General features: G+C 45.4%; 1 protein-coding gene across 1 annotated transcript in view; it reads left to right on the top strand.

Moving 5' to 3' along the window:
- OLFML2A (olfactomedin like 2A) overlaps positions 1–20,610 on the top strand; it is a 262,018-nt gene that overhangs the window by 128,001 nt on the left and 113,407 nt on the right. The window contains exon 2 of the mRNA XM_085613763.1: positions 4,916–5,179. Coding sequence (XP_085469889.1) covers positions 4,916–5,179 — 264 coding nt within the window. The remainder of the gene's footprint in view (positions 1–4,915; positions 5,180–20,610) is intronic.

Genomic DNA, 20,610 nt, shown 5'->3' on the forward strand with positions numbered 1-20,610 from the left:
CGAGTCTCAGAAGTCTGAAAGCCCAAACAGCACTCACTGCTGTTTGAATGATTTAAGATCAATACATAGAACTATAGAAGGGTAACTGCGAATAACCGGGTTGTTTTCTACCAAGGGTTCTAAGTCACATCCACTTGATAACATGAGTGACACTCAATTTGGTTATGATGTCACTCGGAGCCACAATGTGGAGAGCTCTGTTATTGATAATTACCCATCTAGAGTTTTATTTTGTGAATTGCCCCCATGAGCTTCTCTTCTGCCCTTGCATCAGCTGTGTAGGGGAAGAGGAGTCATGGGGCAGTCCTACACCTACCCCTCCACCCCCCCCAGAGCACTTGGACTATTTCATCTCTGGACCATGCCTATTACACTCCGTCACCCAACCCAAGATTGACATTCGCCTGTTCACTGCGGGTAGTAGTGAAAGGGACCCTTGATGCCTCAGAGTATCGGCCTCGTTCCGTCACTTCCCGTGGGTAAACGGAGACCTAAGAGAACAGGACAAGTGGGCCTACGGTCACCCACCTTCCACCTCTTTGCTTGAGTCTCTAAAAACCAGAGCTTAATGTGCACTGGTGATGTCAGGTGAAGGACATTGGTACTTACTTTGGAAGAGCAGGATTTATTTTTCACTATCAGACTTTTAGCCAAAAGAAGAAAGAGAAAGGTACAGAAGGAGAAAGTTAAGGATAAGCGGCCAGTGAGGAAGAGAGGAAGAAGGGGTGGAAAATAACCTGCAAAGAGTGACCTAAAGAGACTGGAAGTGCAGGGCGCTGGCAGAGATAAGCTATCAAGAATAGACAGGGTAGGTAAGCACGAACTCTGGCATTTAAACAACCCCAGCAGCTCAGAGAAACTTTGAGCTTCTTCATTTATTAAATAGTTAAGCACTGCTGGAGACCTGGGTGCAGTGGGGGAAGACTGACCTGGTAAGCACTGAATATCAGATGTTACAACGCAGGGCTTCACAGCGCATGCCTTACCTACACGTTACAGTGGTATCTCCTGATATTCATGCCACTCTCGCTATCTCACTCGCATATCCTTTGTATGTAAAAGTACATATATATATATATATATATATATATATATATATATATATATATATATATATATATATATATATATATATATATATAGAGAGAGAGAGAGAGAGAGAGAGACACGGCCGAAACGCGTCATGCTGACTGCAATGCAATAAAGCACTTATTTTGAAAAGCACATCGTGGTTCGTACCTGGTTTGTTCCAAGGATTAGGATTTTGGGACTGTGGTTTGCCATATATATATATATATATATATATATATATTATCTACTGGCGGTCGCCAGTAGATAGTTATAGTTAGGACCGTGTTTCCATAGGAAATCTGAAAATTCTATTTTGAATAACTTTAGCGCCGGTTGACGAATCCTCGCGAAATTTTCAAAACTAATGGGGCGCTCCGCTCAGCTTCTACCCTGAAAGTCTCGGGGTGATTCGTCAAGCGGGGGCCGAGAAAAAGGGGGGGTCCCAAAACGCGTTTTCCCCATGCATTTTTCCATAGGACCTTTAGTCGCAGCTACAGCCCGAACGGCTGAACAGAATTACGTGAAATTTGGCAGAGAGGTAGCCATAAGGTCAAGGAAGTGCCTTTTGCAGGTCTGGTGTAAATCTGTTCAGTATTTCCTGAGAAAATAGCATTTAAAAGCATATCAATATCTATACGCGCGCACCGTGCGCGCACTGTGCGCGCACCCAGCCGCACGCGAGCGCAATTCTGATTGGTTGTTAGATGTCGGTAAACATTCGAATCGGTCGAAACCAGGAAGTGTCGGCCGCCATTTTGTCTCTCGCAGTCTGAGGGGGTGAAAAAAAAAGGTGGAGAACGTGAAGAGGGGACAGAGTGGACAGTTCCTGACCCCCTAGCCTTGGTCAGGGGGTCACAGAAGGACCCCCAAGGGAGAAAAAAACAATTTTTATTTTTTTTAAAAAATCGCGAGGTGCGCACACCGCGCGCTCACGGCACGCACTGCGAACCGTGGGACCTCGGTGCACCTTGCGATTTAAAAAAAAAAAAAAAATTGTTTTTTTCTCCCTCGGTGCGCGCACGGTGAAAAACCTGAAATTTTTTTTTTTATAAATACATAACTTAGCATTTAAAAAAACGTACAAATTCACTGAAAAGACCATAGGTTTCACACACGTTATAGTTACGAATTAGCATTTAAAAAACCTTGCAAATTCACTTAAAAAAACCATAGGTTTCACACATGTTATAGTTAGCTGGACATTTCACTCGTAAAAAACCAATGAAATTCCCCTGTTATAGTTAGTGCAGGCAACTATATCTGACGTCATCAGCAGAGGATTGCGGTCGCGTGAGTTATAGTTGCCTGCACTAACTATAACGGGGGAATTTCATTGGTTTTTTACGAGTGAAATGTCCAGCTAACTATAACATGTGTGAAACCTATGGTTTTTTAAGTGAATATATATATATGTACACACATCATACCTCCTTTTACCGTTTTCCTCTCTTGAACCATAAAAAGCCTCTTTCTTTCCTTTACCTCTACCCTTCCCTGAACTCTAAAAACCTCTTACCTTCCTTTATCTCTTTTCGATCTTAGACCCTAGAAACCCCTTACTTCTCTTCACCATGAACCCTAAAAACTCCTTACCATCCTTTACCTCTACCTCTACCCGCTGCTGAATCCTAAAACCCATGACCTCGCTTTACCGTTACCATCTCTTAACCTTAAACAACCCTTACATGCATTGACCTCTATTCGATCCTGAACCCTAAAAACCCCTTACTTCCATTTACTTCTACCTGCCCCATTACCCTAAAGCCCTCTTCCTTCCTTTAACTCCCACAAGCCCTAAAAACCCCTTACCTCCCTTTACCTCTACCCACCCTAGAACACTAAAAATCCCTCACCTTCCTTTACCACAACCTGCCCGATAACCCTAAAAGCATTTGCATTCCTTTACCTCTACGCTCCTATACCATTCCTAACTAGAATCCTTACCCACCCCTTAACCCTTATACCCCCACCCTCTTTTTTAAATGAGATAATAATTTGACATTTAAAAAAAAAATACTTACCTGCATGGTAAAGTACTCCGGGGTAAAGTACCAAAAAGGAGCCTGGGTGGTACTTATCTATGTGATAACGTCCTACAGGTTCAAAAGTGCTGGGTGAAGACTACATACCCTATTTGCCTGCATCCTAGGTTCTGTGGAAAAAATTAAAACAGAGAGAGGCAATGGGCATTCTTATCTACCTGCGATTGATAAAGTTAGAGGGACAGATACTAAGCGGCCGATTATGATCTTGTCCAGAAAGCATTCCGACTGATTCGGTTCCGGAATGCTTTCTGGACTACTTAGATCGGGGGGAGTCCGACCAAGCGATTTAGATGCATCGGTATGCTTCCGGATACTATTTGGACTCCCATTGACTTTAATGGGAGCCGGTGTTCCGAACGAGAACACAGGCTCCCTTTGAAGAAAGCGGTGGTTGGGGTAAATCGTGCACTCTGTGGCGGGCCCCCCTTGGTGCCTCCCACATTGCGCATGGTTGGAAAGGGGGGGTCCTTCGGGTACCCTCACGGCATCAATTCTGAAGGCCCCGGGTGAAGGAGTGCCTGCTACGGACCCCCAAAGACAGATTCCGGCAGCTGATTTGTTCCGGGGAAACCGATTCGGAACAGCTGTCCGAAATGGTCATCATAATCGCTTGCGCGGAAACCGAGTCTATAGAGCTGTACAATTCGGCTCCAAAAGATGCGACCTGTCCGTATGGCTTTCGGAACCGATTCGGTCAGCCTTAACAGTTTCCATGCATCGGATTCGGTCGTTCGGAATTGGGTTCGATTCGGTCGGAAACAAGGGCTCTGTTTCGGATTCAGTAAACCCGAATCCGCTTCGGAGCCCTTCCCAATGGGATCGTAATCGACCCCTAAATGTCATATTGCCTCCATGCTGCAGAACATTAATAGCTATTAATTGCCTATCCTCCTATAATCCCTTTCCTTCAGCTCTGGTCCATGATAATGGGGTGGGCAATTAACAGCAGTCTGTAGAGGATGCTCACCACCGTTAGCATCCTGAGGAGAGGTCAATATAGCCTTATAGCCTATTGTCGAGGGCTATAATGGTTGTTAAAGGCCCTGAACCTGAGTTATAGGCCTAACCCACAGATGCGAGCCTATAACGAGGGAGAGGTCCTTTAACAACCAGTATAGCCAGAAGCAGAAGGGCTATAAGGCTATTAGAACATTCCACCTACCAAGGGTAGAATGTTCAAAATTAAAAAGGGAGAAGTATGAAGATAAACATTGGAATGTTTGAGCTCTGGGCTTATACCAGCCATTATTGGCCCGGAGCTACTCGATTGTCTTCAATGGAGCTCTCAGCATTCCAATGTTCTAATAATGCTCAAGGTTCTATTAACGCTTCACTTACTAAATATCAGCTTTCACGGCTCACAATAGACGCGTGGATCTGAATGTTGTTGTTCTATTGCTAGTGATTGGAACCTCATGTGGGAACAACGTCAAAACCATAAATTAAATAACATGAGAACCGGCGTTGCAATTGATCCAGATAAACCTAAACCTCTGTTTATTTAAGACTATATAAAGAAGAATATGAAAGAGGAAGCGCATGAATTACGTTAAAACTGAAGAGTGATTCTTGGACCTGGTTTTGAACAGACAGTCAGGCTCTTGTCAAGTATGTTCCAACTGCCTTCTTATTCCCAACTGGAATTCTTTGGTGATGCCACTGGCCAAACATTTGCACTACTGGCTGAGACACAGATGCTGGTCAAGTAATAGAGTTGTATGTTATTGTACATTTTAGGTCTCTTTGTGGACTTCTTTCAGTCTTTCTTAAATTAGTATTCCCATTATGTATCTTAACAGGTTTTTGGCGATACTGACCAGGTTCGAATGACTTCGGAAGGGTCGGACTGCCGCTGCAAGTGCATTCTGCGCCCACTCGCTAAAGACGCCTGCAGCAGGATCAGAGATGGCAGCTTGAGGGTAGAAGACTTCTACACTGTCGAAACGGTCAGCTCTGGGACTGACTGCAAGTGTTCCTGCACTGCCCCACCCTCTTCTCTCAACCCCTGTGAAAATGAGTGGAAAATGGAAAAACTCAAGAAGCAGGCCCCAGAACTGTTCAAGGTAATGAGCACACATTATTTTACCCAGCACCACATAGCACAATGTCACATTACATAATGTAACATAAAACAGCACACAATCAAGTGTGCAATTCTCTTGGGCTTCTTCTGCATAAGTGCCAATAGTCTAGCCAGCAGCGCACCTACATCAGTGGCCGAAACATGTCGATGACCAAAGCTCTGCAAGTGAATATTTTATTTTTTTAATTTTATACTGCTTCTTGCATACAAAATGGCGCCTAACCTAACTGTAGCCTACCAAGTTGTTGAAAAACTGTCCGGAGATGGAACAAAAAAGCAGTAACCCAGGTCTAGGAAAAAGTCTTATTGAAGTGTTCAGTCTTCAAGTGTCCTACAAATACTATGATTTAGTTAATTTATGTTCATTGATGCTACTGGTTCCTTCTGATTGGATTGTTCTATGGTGATGCCCAGCCCAGGCTGAGCTGGCCACCTCCGCTTGGCATTGATTGGTCACTACATACTCATGTGTGTTCCACTGCATAGCCAGCCTGCCACCATGGGTCTTCCAGCCACACAGACAGTGGCAGGTCTGTGATGATGAGGGAAGTTCAGCTAGCACGCCTGAGCATGGTCCAATAGGGTTGGCCATCGACCCCACCGTAAAGAAGTGTCAGAGTCCTCCAAGAGTGACCTGGCCAGGAGCAGATCCTATGACAACACAACTGTAGGGGTGGTGGGTGAAACCATGAGTGCCGCAGAGGACCTCTTGGCCCTGTGGGTCATGCCAGACCACCGGTGCATGATGACACAGGGGCAGGCACATGTCTGCACCTGGGAGAAGCTGCTGTACCACCTGGCCTCCTCAGGCTGCTGGCAAGAGTAGTTACAGGGGCAGTAAGGGGCATCTCGATGGCTCAGGCTCTTTTATTTCACGGCTGTGGGACCCAGACCATGAGTGAGGTGATGTATCCCTCTGACAAGCATGACTGATAATGCGGGAATGTTATGGGGGCACTGTCATTGGAGTAAAGTTTGTATTTGATTAATCAGTGTTCAATAAACTATTAGCGATGCGCGAGCTGCGTTACCAGTCGCATGGTGGGTGCGGAAGCGTTCTCTACATGGGTCTCTCAGTGCAAATGAACAGGTAGGATTATGTCCCTTCATCCACCCTCAGTAAGAGCTGTACTCTCACCCACCACTCTCCAGTGACTTTACCAACAACGCAGCTGTACCCCCTGGATGTCAGTCTTCAGAGGTGCCACGTACTGAATGTGTGCACACAGCCACTGAGCAAGCTCGAGGGCTTGCCACCTGGGGGACACTTCTGCTGCTGTGCATGCACGGCCCGCCCACCTGGACCCCGGAGTGTGTCAGTGTGGACTTGAGAGGGGGCAGTACCACCTGGACAGGTGCAGATACGGAGTCGTGCACCTGGACTCACACCAGACTGTGTCATCACACGTGTCTCTGCACAGAAGTCTTCACAGACGTGGATGTCTAGGAATTTGTATTCCACAAAAAGAAATATGTGCTGAGAGAGTTCCAAAAAGTCTGAAGAGCCACATTTGTACAGTGAAAGTCAATTAACAGCTTGAGGCATGCACATAAGACTTCCCTGGGGGAAACATGGCGCCTTTAGTTCAAGAGAGACCACTGCAGATGCTGCAACATGGGCGCATTGGGAAGATGTCAGCTGGAGCTACCGGCAGGGGTTGATTTAGCCACTCGTGTAGCAAGGTCTGGACAGTACTGGGCTGGGAGCACCACCCCCTCACTCTGCCCCAGATACTCTCCTGACTCGCCTGCTCCATGAGCTGGTCTCTGCTCCATGTCATGTCATGTCAATAGGAATTTGTAGAGTGCATGTACACCGGGGAGGTTTCATGGCGCTAGTTTGGCAGAAGTCCAGGTCCCTGAGAAAAACTTAGAAGGCCTGTCGGAAGAGCCATGTTTTTAAGAGATTTCTGAAGCCAAGGAGATTGGTGGAGAGATGAATTTCAGATGGCAGAGAGTTCCAAAAAGAGGGGGCCAGGGTTGAAAACCTGACACCACCGGTGCGCTTGAGTCTAAAAGAGGAGGTGAGGAGGTGAGGAGAAGGTTTTTGTGTGCTGAGCGGAGGTTGCGTGTGGGAGCATATTTTTTAATCATGTTATTGACAAATTTCGGATTGTTACCATTGAGTGATTTGAAAATGAGACATCCAATCTTGAAGGCACACCGCTGAGCAACCGGCAGCCAGTGAAGTTGCTTCAGTATGGGGGTAACATGATGATGTCGAGGCAGATGAGTAATTAGGCGCGCTGCCTGGTTTTGTATCAACTGCAACCGTTTGGAGAGATAAAGAGGGATGCCAAAGTATAAAGAATCGGCGTAGTCAACATGTGACATGACCAGGGCAATAATTACCTGGATTTGATCATCGTGGGTGAGATATTTACAAATCTTCTTTATTTTCCGAAGTTGGAAAAAGCAGGAGGAGATCACAGAACTAATCTGAGGCTTCAGAGTAAGATCTTGACTGATGATCACCCCAAGGTTTTTAGCCGAGCTGGAGGGAACAGGAGACTGACCCAGTTCTCCGGGCCAGAAATGGGGTCCCGAGGGATTTTTATCAATTCCACCAGTTAGGATAAGCTCCGTTTTGTCCGGATTAAGTTTGAGATGGTTCTCGTTCATCCATTGACTGATGAACAACATGGTGGATTGAAAAGCATGGATCGATTCAGGAGAATTACTGATCGGAAAGATGAGTTGAAAATCATCGGCATAATTAAAAGTACAGACTTTGCGCTCCTGCAGGGCTCGGACAAGTGGGAGAAGGTAAAGATTAAACAACAGAGGAGAGAGGGAGGAGCCCTGAGGGACTCCGCAAGAGATTTTAACGCTAGGGGCAGTGAACTGAGCAGTGCGGACTGCCTGAGATCGATTTTCCAGAAAGGAGTTGATCCAGTTTAGGGCTAGACCTGAGATTCCAGCATCCCTGACACGGTCGACCAAAAGAGAATGGTCGACCGTGTCAAAGGCAGCAGAGAGATCGAGCAGGACAAGTGCTTGTGTGGTAGCCTTTATTAGCCTCACTGCAAAGGGTATCCAGTACTTCACTGTAGCCCATTCATGGCTGTGCTTGAGTCCCTCAGTGGTCCACGCTACTTTCTTCAAGCACGCAGTGCTTGTTAAAGCGAGAAGCCTTTTTTCAAGCGCGCCTGTCAGGGTTTGAGACTTTTTTTTCTCATAAATCACGTCAAAGAAAATGTATTTATTTATTACGTTTACAGTATTTCTTCCATACGTATTCCTACCAATCACCTTCAGAGAATGAGCTTTGCCAAACATAAGCTAAGGTTACCTTTTTGGTGGCCTTATGCATGATCTTGGAACCCATAAAGAGCTGGAGAGTCCATGTGCTCTGTAGTTCTCTGAAGTCCACCCCCCTGTGTCCTGAACATAACGTCTCAGTGTGTTCCTCAACCCTGAGTTGTGAGTTGGGTTGTGTACTCTATGGCCTTGAGCTCAAGATCCCTATGAATTCTGTGGCCCTGGGCTCAGGATAAATCTGTATTATGTGTTCTGTGTCCCCAACCATATTATGTGTTCTGTGGCCCTGGTCTCGGAATAGCTTTGTATTACGTGTTCTGTGTCCCTGGTCTCGGGATAACTCTGTATTATGTATTCTGTGACCCTGGTATCAGGATCACTCTTTATTACGTGTTCTGTGGCCCTGGTCTGGGGATAACTTTGCATTATGTGTTCTGTGGCATTGGTCTCGGGATAACTTTGTGTTCTGTGGCCCTGGTCTCGGGATAATATTTTATTATGTGTATTGGGGCCCTGTTCTCAGGATAACTTTGTATTATGTTTTCTGTGACCCTAGTCTCAGGATAACTTTGTATTATATGTTCTGTGGCCCTGGTCCCAGGATAACTTTGTATTATGTGTTCTGTGGCCCTGGTCTCAGGATAACTTTGTATCATGTTTTCTGTGGCCCTGGTCTCTGAAAAACGTTGTATTATGTATTCTGTGGCCCTGGTCCCAGGATAACTTTGTATTATGTATTCTGTGACCCTGGTCTTGGGATAACTTTGTATTATGTGGCCCTGGTCTTGGGATACTTTTGTATTATATTTACTGTGGCCCTGGTCTCAGGATAACTTTGTATTATGTATTCTTTGGCCTCAGGATAACTTTGTATTATGTATTCTTTGGCACTGGTCTCAGGATAACTTTGTATTATGTATTCTGTGGCCCTGGTCTTGGGATACTTTTGTATTATGTTTACTGTGGCCCTGGTCTCAGGATAACTTTGTATGATGTATTCTTTGGCACTGGTCTCAGGATAACTTTGTATTATGTATTCTGGGTCCAGGATTCCCATGCTTTATGCGACTCTGGGCCTATGCATCCGTGGCTCGTCTTGTTGGAGCTCATGTATGTTCTATGGCTCTCAGAGCAGTGCAATTCCCACTTATTCTGTGTTTCTGACCTCAGTGCACCTGGGTATTCCACAGCTCTGAACTCGGGGTCCTGTCACATTCAATCAATCAATCAGGGTTGGTAAAGCGCAACTACTCACCCGTGAGGATCTCAAGGCGCTGACGGGGGCGGCTCCGTTGAGGTCTGGGGTCATCGAAGAGTGAGGTCTTGAGGTCCTTCCTGAACTCAGGTAATGTGGGAGATTGCCGGAGGAGGATAGGGAGGGTGTTCCAAGCTTTGGCTGCGGTAGGAGAATGACTTTCCTCCAGTTCTGGTCTTGTTGACACGGGGGACAGTGGCCAGAGAGAGTTGGGCTGATCGGAGGTGTCTTTTGGGTGCGTGGAAGGAGAGGCCGCTGTTCAGGTATGCGGGTCCAGTGTTGTGAAGGGCATTGTATGCGTAGGTGAGGAGTTTGAAGATTCTTCTTCTTTCGACTGGAAGCCACTGGAGATCACGGAGGTATTGGCAGTTGTGTAATGATAATTGAGGGGGCCCCCCTGCAAGGTACGTGGAGGGGACCCCTCTGGACTCTATCAGGAGCTCTCCGGCCGAAGTGCAGTGCTGAGGGGGCCCCCCTGGAGCTTGGGGGCCCCCGCACTGCGGGGGATGCAGGAACCTTTGTTACGCCCCTGGGTATTGGGTGATGTGACTGTGACGGGGTATGTCAAGGATCAGTCTGGCTGCGGCGCTCTGGGCAGTCTGGAGTTTGGGAAGGAGCTTCTTATTGATTCCGGCATAGAGAGCGTTGCCATAGGCCAGTCTGCTGCTGATGAGCGAGTGCGTGACAGTTTTTCTGGATTCAGTTGGGATCCATATGAAAGTCTTTTGGAGCATGCTGAGGGTGTTAAAACAGCTCGAGGATACGGCGTTGATCTGGCAGTTCATTGTGAGCGATGAGTCTAGTATGATGCTGAGGTTTCGTGCGTGGTCCGTCGAGGTGGGGAGATATCCGAGGGCGGAGGGCCACCAGGAGTCGTTCCATGTGGAGAGGGTGGAGCCAAGGATGAGGACTTCTGTCTTTTCTGAGTTGAGTTTCAGTCAGCTGTTCTTCATCCAGGTTAACAGCTTTCATCCCTTCTTGGAAGTAAATTGTGTTTGGGAATGTTGGGTTCATTGGCGAGGGGGAGGATCAGCTGGGTGTCATGATGACGTTGAGGAGGGTGTGGCTGAGGGAGGAGCCCTGGGGGCAGTCCACAGTTGGTCTTTGTTGGGTCCAAGAGGTAGGGTGGGAGATGGTGTTGATTGTAGCCGAGAGGTCCAGTAGAATGAGGGTTGCTGTTTCGCCCTGGTCAAGGAGGGAGCGGATGTCATCGGTGGTGGCGAGAAGTGTGGTCTCAGTGCTGTGGTTGATTCGGAACCACAGTGTGTGGTTTTGGACCTAGAGCTTCCCCTCTTTCTTTGTACGATGTGTTGACTATTCAGTGGAACACCCCCATGCTTCTAGGGTGGCACTCGGACCCTAATGTCTCCTGCCGTATTTTGTTGTTATTTGCAGTTATGACCTAAAGACACACCTTTTTCCCACCTACTCTCTCCTTGTTTTGCAGCTGGTGTGAGTGGAGTAAATTCATTACTGTGACTGGTGCAGAGATCAGTGTGCAGTCTGCATGCGTATGTGAGCCAACAACCAGGAAGTCACAGAGTAACATCCTTGCAGACCAACTCAATCTCTCATCCTTCCAAGAAGTGTGGTAATAACAGACAGCAAAGCATCTGAAAGATTCCCGGTAGTGCCAGAAAACAATAATTCAGAGGAATGCAAGACGCAAAGCCTCGTCTTCCAAAGTATGAAGGGAAATGTTCTTTCCTGAACAAAATCAGCCAACAGGAATATTTTATGGCAAAATGTAGTGGCCGCATTTGCTGCACCTCTCTAAAACAACCGAGGACATCAAGGAGGCGTCACTGAGGGTTTAAGACACGTATACAGAATGACTTATACAGGAGGTGTCAGTAAGTGATTAGGACACATATATAGAATGATTTATATAGGAGACGTCAGTGAGGATTCAGGACACATATATAGAATGACTTGTATAGGAGGCGTCAGTAAGTGATTAGGACACATATATAGAATGATTTATATAGGAGACGTCAGTGAGGATTTAGGACACATATATAGAATGACTTATACAGGAGGCGTCAGTAAGTGATTAGGACACATATATAGAATGATTTATATAGGAGACGTCAGTGAGGGTTTAGGACACGTATATAGAGGGATTTATATAGGAGGTGTCAGTGAGGGTTTAAGACACGTATATAGAATGACATACAGGAGGCGTCAGTGAGGGATTAAGACACGTATATAGAATGATTTATACAGGAGGCGCCAGTGAGGGTTTAGGACACGTATATAGAATGAATTATACAGGAGGTATCAGTGAGGGTTTATTACACGTATATAGAATAATTTGTAGAGAAGGCGTCAGTGAGGGATTAGGACACATATATAGAATGATTTATACAGGAGGCGTTAGTGAAGGTTTAGGACACGTATATAGAATGACTTATACAGGAGGCGTCAGTGAGGGTTCAGGACATGTATATAGAATGACTTAACCAGGAGGCGTCAGTGAGGGTTTAGGTCATGTATATAGAATGACTTATACAGGAGGCGTCAGTGAGCGATTAAGACACGTATACAGAATTACTTATACAGGAGGTGTCAGTGAGGAATTAGGACACTTATATAGAATGACTTTATACAGGAGGCATCCTTGAGGGTTTATTACACGTATATAGAATGACTTATACTGGAGGCGTCAGTGAGGGATCAGGACATTTATATAGAATGACTTATACAGGAGGCGTTATTGAGGTTTTAGGACACGTATATAGAATGACTTATACAGGAGGCGTCAGTGAGGGATTAGGACACGTATATAGAATGACTTATACAGTAAGCATCATTGAGGGTTTTGGACACATATATAGAATGACATATAGGAGGTGTCAGTGAGGGTTTAGGACACGTATATAGAATGACATATACAGGAGGCGTCAGTGAGGGTTTAGGACATGTATATAGAATGACTTATACAGGAGGCATCATTGAGGGTTTATTACACGTATATAGAATGACTTATACTGGAGGCGTCAGTGAGGAAATAGGACACATATATAGAATGACTTATACAGGAGGCATTATTGAGGTTTTAGGACACGTATATTGAATGACTTATACAGGAGGCATCATTGAGGGTTTTGGACACATATATAGAATGACATATAGGAGGCGTCAGTGAGGATTTAGGACACATATATAGAATGACTTATACAGGAGGCGTCAGTAAGTGATTAGGACACATATATAGAATGATTTATATAGGAGACGTCAGTGAGGGTTTAGGACACATATATAGAATGACTTATATAGGAGGCGTCAGTAAGTGATTAGGACACATATATAGAATGATTTATATAGGAGGCGTCAGTGAGGGTTTAGGACAGTTATATAGTATGATTTACAGGAGGCATCAGTGAGGGATTAAGACACATATACAGAATGAATTATATAGGAGGCATCAGTGAGGGATTACGACACATATATAGAATGACATACAGAAGGGGTCACTGAGAGTTTAAGACACATATACAGAATGATTTATACAGGAGGCGTCACTGAGGAATTAAGACTCGTATATAGAATGAATTATACAGGAAGCGCCAGTGAGGGTTTAGGACACATATATAGAATGATTTATACAGGATGCGTGAGTGAGTTATTAAGACATGTATATAGAATTACTTATACAGGAGGCAGCAGTGAGGGATTAGGACACGTGTATAGAATGATTTATATAGGAGGCATCAGTGAGGATTTAGGACACGTATATAGAGGGACTTATATAGGAGGTGTCAGTGAGGGTTTAAGACACGTATATAGAATGACATACAGGAGGCGTCAGTGAGGGATTAAGTCCTGTATATAGAATGACATACAGGAGGCGTCACAGAGGGATTAAGACACGTATATAGAATGATTTATACAGGAGGCGCCAGTGAGGGTTTAGGACACGTATATAGAATGAATTATACAGGAGGTATCAGTGAGGGTTTATTACACGTATATAGAATAATTTGTAGAGAAGGCGTCAGTGAGGGATTAGGACACATATATAGAATGATTTATACAGGAGGCGTTAGTGAAGGTTTAGGACACGTATATAGAATGACTTATACAGGAGGCGTCAGTGAGGGTTCAGGACATGTATATAGAATGACTTAACCAGGAGGCGTCAGTGAGGGTTTAGGTCATGTATATAGAATGACTTATACAGGAGGCGTCAGTGAGCGATTAAGACACGTATACAGAATTACTTATACAGGAGGTGTCAGTGAGGAATTAGGACACTTATATAGAATGACTTTATACAGGAGGCATCCTTGAGGGTTTATTACACGTATATAGAATGACTTATACTGGAGGCGTCAGTGAGGGATCAGGACATTTATATAGAATGACTTATACAGGAGGCGTTATTGAGGTTTTAGGACACGTATATAGAATGACTTATACAGGAGGCGTCAGTGAGGGATTAGGACACGTATATAGAATGACTTATACAGTAAGCATCATTGAGGGTTTTGGACACATATATAGAATGACATATAGGAGGTGTCAGTGAGGGTTTAGGACACGTATATAGAATGACATATACAGGAGGCGTCAGTGAGGGTTTAGGACATGTATATAGAATGACTTATACAGGAGGCATCATTGAGGGTTTATTACACGTATATAGAATGACTTATACTGGAGGCGTCAGTGAGGAAATAGGACACATATATAGAATGACTTATACAGGAGGCATTATTGAGGTTTTAGGACACGTATATTGAATGACTTATACAGGAGGCATCATTGAGGGTTTTGGACACATATATAGAATGACATATAGGAGGCGTCAGTGAGGGTTTAGGACACGTATATAGAATGACATATAGGAGGCTTCAGTGAAGGTTTAGGACACCTATATAGAATGACATATGCAGGAGGCATCATTGAGGGTTTTGGACACATATATAGAATGCCATATAGGAGGCGTCAGTGAGGGTTTAGGACACGTATATGGAATGACATATAGGAGGCGTCAGTGAGGGTTTAGGACATGTATATAGAATGACTTATACAGGAGGCGTCAGTGAGGGTCTAAATAAGGCACGCCAGGATCACAGCGCTTAAGCAGCGGTGTAAAACAAGTGTCAGGATTGACACCTTTGCACCTGCAGATCCCCACAGAATGTAGGGCTGATTATAACATAGATGTACATGGGGAAACATCCATTACAACACAGTCATTACATCGCATTGCTTTTACAACGCAGCTGTTACAACGCAACTGCCTTTACATCGCATGCCATTACAACCCATGCATTACAACGCATGTCATTACAACGCATACCATTACAATGCATGCCATTACAACGCATTATAAGGTAAGTTAGTGAGAATTTTTAGTTTTAGGGGAGTTTGAGTTTTGGGGTAGATGGGAATAGTAATTTTTACCCCTACACTATCCAACACTTTCTCTACTGTTGCACTCACTGGAGTGGGAATAGTAATTTTTACCCCTACATTATCTAACACTTACCCTACTGTTGCACTCACTGGAGAGGGAGTAGAAGTTTTTACCCCTACCCTATCCAGCGCTTACCCTACTGTTACCCTAAAAGTATTATGCGTTGTAATGGTATGCATTGTTATGGAATGCGTTGTAATGGAATGCGTTGTTATGGTAGTTTTTAAAAATGCATTGTAATTATGTGTTGTAAAATCATGCGAAGTAATGGTAGTTGCGATGTAAAAACAGTGCTGTAAAAGCATGCGTTGTAATTGTTTGCGTTGTAACGTCATATATTCATGTACATGTTGGAAGAGCTGGGGTGCTCATGGTCTTCAGACTCCAAGATGGTGGCGGATTGCTTTCACTCTTGAATGGAGCGCGCTCCGTTTCTGGGCTCTTTGGACGAGGAGTTTCCTCAGGTATGAGATGAGTATTGAAGAAAGGTGGAGTGGATCAGCCTATATTGTAATCATCTGGATTGGTGGCAGGTAGTGAGTGTCGTTAATGACACGAAGGCCCACGCACTTTGCCTTGATTGTGACATGCTCAAACACAAGCAGTGCTGAAGGTGCTGAAGTGCTGGTGAAATGTGGAGCCTCGTGGTGGTGGAGTGTAGATGGCTGAGTCCCAGGTCGATGGTGGCTTGTTACTTGTGCTGGAATCCCACGTCGAAAGAGATGCGACGTAGACATCACATCATGTAAAACCACATGGCTCATGCTATGGATTCCCAACCAGAGGGTCCAATGTACATGTTTTATCTCTGCTATTTCCTGATACCACAGTTTGAGTTAATAATCTTTTAAAAGTAACCACACTAATTATTAGAGAGAAATACGACTAAACGCAAGTGTTGCACTGCTTAGGGTAGGGAAGGATACCTTAAGCTACACTGGGATACCCTAAGCTACACTGTTTAGAGTATGGAAGGATACGTCACATGTTTTGAGTAGAAGCCATTACAACTGAATCACCAATCGGGGATAATCCATTCTTTTCTTTATCAATGACGAGCAAACTCTCTCAGCTCTAGAAAGACCGAGGAGTGATTGATATAGCCAAATGGACACGTTTCAATCACTTTGCACCTTTTCAGGAGCTCTACCAGGACATGTGGTCTTCCCAAAAGCATGAAGTTCAAATTCAGTCTGCAGAAACAATGGCTCTCATTTTCCTACTTCTTTTTATGGGGAACCCTACCCAGCCATTACGACATTTTAGGGACCCCGCTCTGCTCCAATGTCCCACCCCAGTCTTCGAGATGAAGCTTCTCCTGGCTTGGCCATACTACCTTCCAAATGGTCTGTTGAACTCAATCTCCTGATGTCTATAGAAGTATTGATCACTGCCTTTCCTAATTCTACTCAATACGCCAGACTGCCTGACCTCCACCTGCAGACTGATCATGTATTAAACAGTATATATTCTATTCCAAGATGGTTGCATCAACGGGCTTGCAAGCCTCTTCTGCTTGCCACCGCTGTGGTTTGTCAGCTGATGATATGTTGGCTGACAGATCAGCTATTCAGGACTTTTAAAAGGGGATCTTTCAAATGATTAGTACTGCTAGTGGTACCCGATCATACAATCAATAACTGGTATCATCTATGACCTGAGCACCTAACTTCCTAACAAATATTCTGATTATTGCCTCCTGCCATGGCCTTGCTTGTTGCACCTGGGAGAGAAAATCACCAGAGGTGTTGGCGTGTTTGTTTAGCCTCCTATCTCCAGAGATGAAGGCTGCTCATCGTTGGCTCTTGTCTTCGGCTGTTGCTCCTGCTGGGCTCAACCTGTGTCGGTTTTCCAGCGACCACAACTGCCTGGAAGATCCGTGTGCAATGTAGAGAACAAAGCTGAGGAGTTGGCTGACAAAATGCAGGCGCATTCAAGCAACAAAGTTTGTTAAACATATGGTTCTTCTTATGTCTGCCGCTTTGAGGAAACGCCATTCTATTGAAAAATCAGGGATAGCTAAACCTAAATCCATTCTGATCCAAGATGGCCGCCTTTATGGTGTTTGTTATCAGACTGTCTGCTTCCAAGAAGGGGACAATCTTTTTCCCGGTGATGCATTTTCCTGATTAGACCATACATAAAGAGGCTTTTGCCAGGGATGGATGCATCACAATTCTTCTGTTTCCCTTTTGTTTGTCTTGTTCATCTCTCCTGGGATACTTTATGCCTCAGATGTTTGCTCCCTCTTTCTGTGTCAGTATTCCTGATCGGATCCTCTCCCATGTGCGACATTATTGCTGGGCTCCCCCTCAACCCTCTCTCAATCAGTCAGGATTTATAAAGCCTGGCAATTCTCCCGAGAGGGTCTCAAGGCGCTGGAGTTGCTAGCTGCTTCGTGATGCTCTGTTCAATCGAACAGCCAGGTCTTGAGTCCAGGTTGGTGCTCATGCTTTGATTAGCAGCACCTTCAGTCAAGAGCTCCTAGTGTTGCCAGGGACGTTTATTCTGCCCTTTATTGCCTTTTCCTCCTGTGTGAGACCCTCTTCAGGAGGCACCTTTCACATCTACCTTAAGTGCAGGTGGGCACCGGAAGACGTTGCCCTTTCCTCGAGCAATCAAGAAGGAAACTAGAAAGACCCTCCCAGCATACAGCTATTGGCATGGCTAAGGGATGGTTAAATACAGTCCCTCCTCTTCTATCACATGATTACATGAATTCACAATGTGTTATTTTCATAAACAGGCTATTGCTCGGGCAAGAAATACACTTTCCTTATTTAGGAGAAAATTATCATCTTTGATTGGCTCAGGGTTGACACTTTTTTCCCACATAGCTAGAATGAGATTTGTCCGTTTCATTCCTTTCTTCTTTCATATTTATTTTTTATGCAGTTTTTAGATCTATTAGCATTCTCCCTCTTCTGTTGTCTTGAGTATTTATTTATTTATTATCATGTGCCTTTCGTCTTGTTTATAATTCCATACTTCACTTACTACATTGCTTTTCTGGTGTTTTTCTCTAATTTTAATGCATGCTCTTACTTAAAATGGTATTTCCTGGTGTCTATTTCTTTCTACCACTTCCAAAATGGGATGACGAACTGTGTCAAAAGTGTCAGAGACTAGGATGTTCTCTTCTTTCTAAACTGATTATTTAAGATAGGCATCTACGGAAGTATGGGGGATGTCGCAGATTGGGTGGTAATTGGTTGGTAGCATTGTGCTGGTTCCTGTTTTCTTTAACATTGGTGGGATGTAGGCAGTTTTGAGTTCCTCCAGAAAGAGTCAGGACTCCAGAGGGTAGATGTTGATAGCTGTGGTTGGGGTGGCAGCTGAGGGTTGATGAGAATGTTCTTGAATGTATTTGCTGGAGATCCTGGTGTGCCACAGGTTTTCATGAGATTGATGAAGTCATTGTTGGGTAGTTTGAAGGAAAGTAGAGTGTGTTGAGCGTGTTGAGTTGTGTTGAGGGGTTGAGTTTAGGGCTGAGTTAGCTTTAGTTCTTTCTTTGTTCTAGCTTCAAGAGATATTTCCAGGTCCTTTGCTGTAGAAATGAAATAGCAAAGGAGGCACGCAGTTCTTATGTGTGTGGTGTTCAAGTTGAACATTCTGGGTGCAGGAATTCCTCGATTATCTTCTGAAGTTCCCTGTTGGGTAAATTGCTTAAGAAATGCAAAAAGAGTAATGGAGGCTGTTTTAGGCCTGGCTAAAGCCAAGATTTCACTAAAATTATAAATATAATATTCTTACTTATAGGGTCTTTCAGCCAGCCCTCTTCTTCCATTGGTCTGTTGTTCTGTCATTCACATTTTTCATCCACCCACTACAATCAATCAATCAATCAATCAATCATTCAATCAGTAGTTTATAAAGCGCGCTACTCACCCGTGAGGGTCTCAAAGCACTGGGGGGAGGGGGATGCCAGCTCCGGGTCAGTCGAAGAGCCAGGTCTTGAGGTCCTTCCTGAACGTGTGGAGGGTTGGGGGAGCATCTGATGTTGACCGGGAGTTCGTTCCAGGTTTTGGCTGCGATGTAGGAGAAAGCTCTCCCGCCGGCTCTGCTTCTGTGGATGCGGGGGACCTCTGCCAGGGCGAGGTCAGCGGAGCTAAGGTTTCACTTGGGTATGTGGAAACATACTCAGTCATTGAGGTAATTGGGTCCGATTTTGTTGAGGGATTTGTAGGCGTGGGTGAGGAGTTTGAAGGTGACCCTCTTTTTGACGGGGAGCTAGTGGAGGCTTCGTAGGTGTTGGGTCATATGTTCGTGACGCGGTGTCCCTAGGACGAGCCTGGCTGTGGCGTTCTAGATAGTTTGGAGCTTGCGTAGAAGAGCTTTGTTGATTTCAGCGTAGAGGGCATTGCCGTAGTCCAGTCTGCTGATATGAGTGCGTGGGTGACGGTCTTTCTGCAGTTGGGGGTGATCCATTTGAAGGTCTTCCGAAGGATGCGGAGGCAGTTGAAACTGGTGGAGGCGACGGCGTTGATCTGGCGGTTCATGGAGAGGGAGGAGTCGAGGATTATGCCGAGGTTCCGAGCGTGGTCAGTCGGGGTGGGTGAGCTCCCGAGGCGAAGGACCACCAGTTGTTGTCCCAGGCAGCGGGGCAAGGCTCAAGGATGAGGACCTCAGTCTTCTTGGAGTTGAGTTTTAGGCAGCTGTCCTTCATCCAGGCTGCTACGGTTCTCGTTCCTTCCTGGAAGCTGAGTCTGGTGATTACTGGGTTCTTGGTGAGGGAGAGGATGAGTTGGGTCTCGTCGGCGTGGGATACAATGCTAAGCCTGTGCTGTCGATGATGGCGGCGATGGGGGCCATGTAGATGTTGAAGAGCTTCGAGCTTAGTGAAGATCCTTGGGGTACTCTGCAGATGATGTCAGTGGGGTCAGAGAGGAAGGGGGGGAGTCTGATCCTCTGGGTTCTGCCGGAGAGGAAGGATTGGATCCAGTCGAGGGCGGATCCCTGTATTCCTGCGATGTGGAGTCTGGTGGCTAGTGTGCAATGTGAGACGGTGTCGAAGGCTGCAGAGAGGTCTAGGAGGATGAGGGCCGCGGTGTGCCCATGGTCTAGCAACATGCGAATGTCATTGGTGGCTGCGAGGAGGGCGGTTTTGGTGCTGTGGTTGCTGCGGAAGCCAGACTGGGAAGCGTCTAGGATGCAGTTTTCTTCGACTACAGCATATATCATGAGGCAGAACATCAGCGCACTTCAACAACTGGCCAACTCCAGTGTGCGTGACTGCATTCTGCCCTTTCACAAGAAGCACATTTCACACAAAGTAAGTCCCTTCAGTGGTAACGACTGCCATGGCAATGTGTGCTTTTGGAGACCGAAACAATGTTTTTTTCTTTTAGACTATGCTTTCTGCATTGTGTTGATGGCCCAGCAGTTCCATCAACAATGATCAGTGGCGGCTCCTCTACTAAGGCGGAGGAGAGTCACCCCACTGCCTTTTGTAGTGTAGAAAAAGGAAAAA

This window comes from Triturus cristatus, chromosome 1_2, assembly GCF_964204655.1.
Source record: "Triturus cristatus chromosome 1_2, aTriCri1.1, whole genome shotgun sequence".
Classification (NCBI taxonomy): Eukaryota; Metazoa; Chordata; class Amphibia; order Caudata; family Salamandridae; genus Triturus; species Triturus cristatus.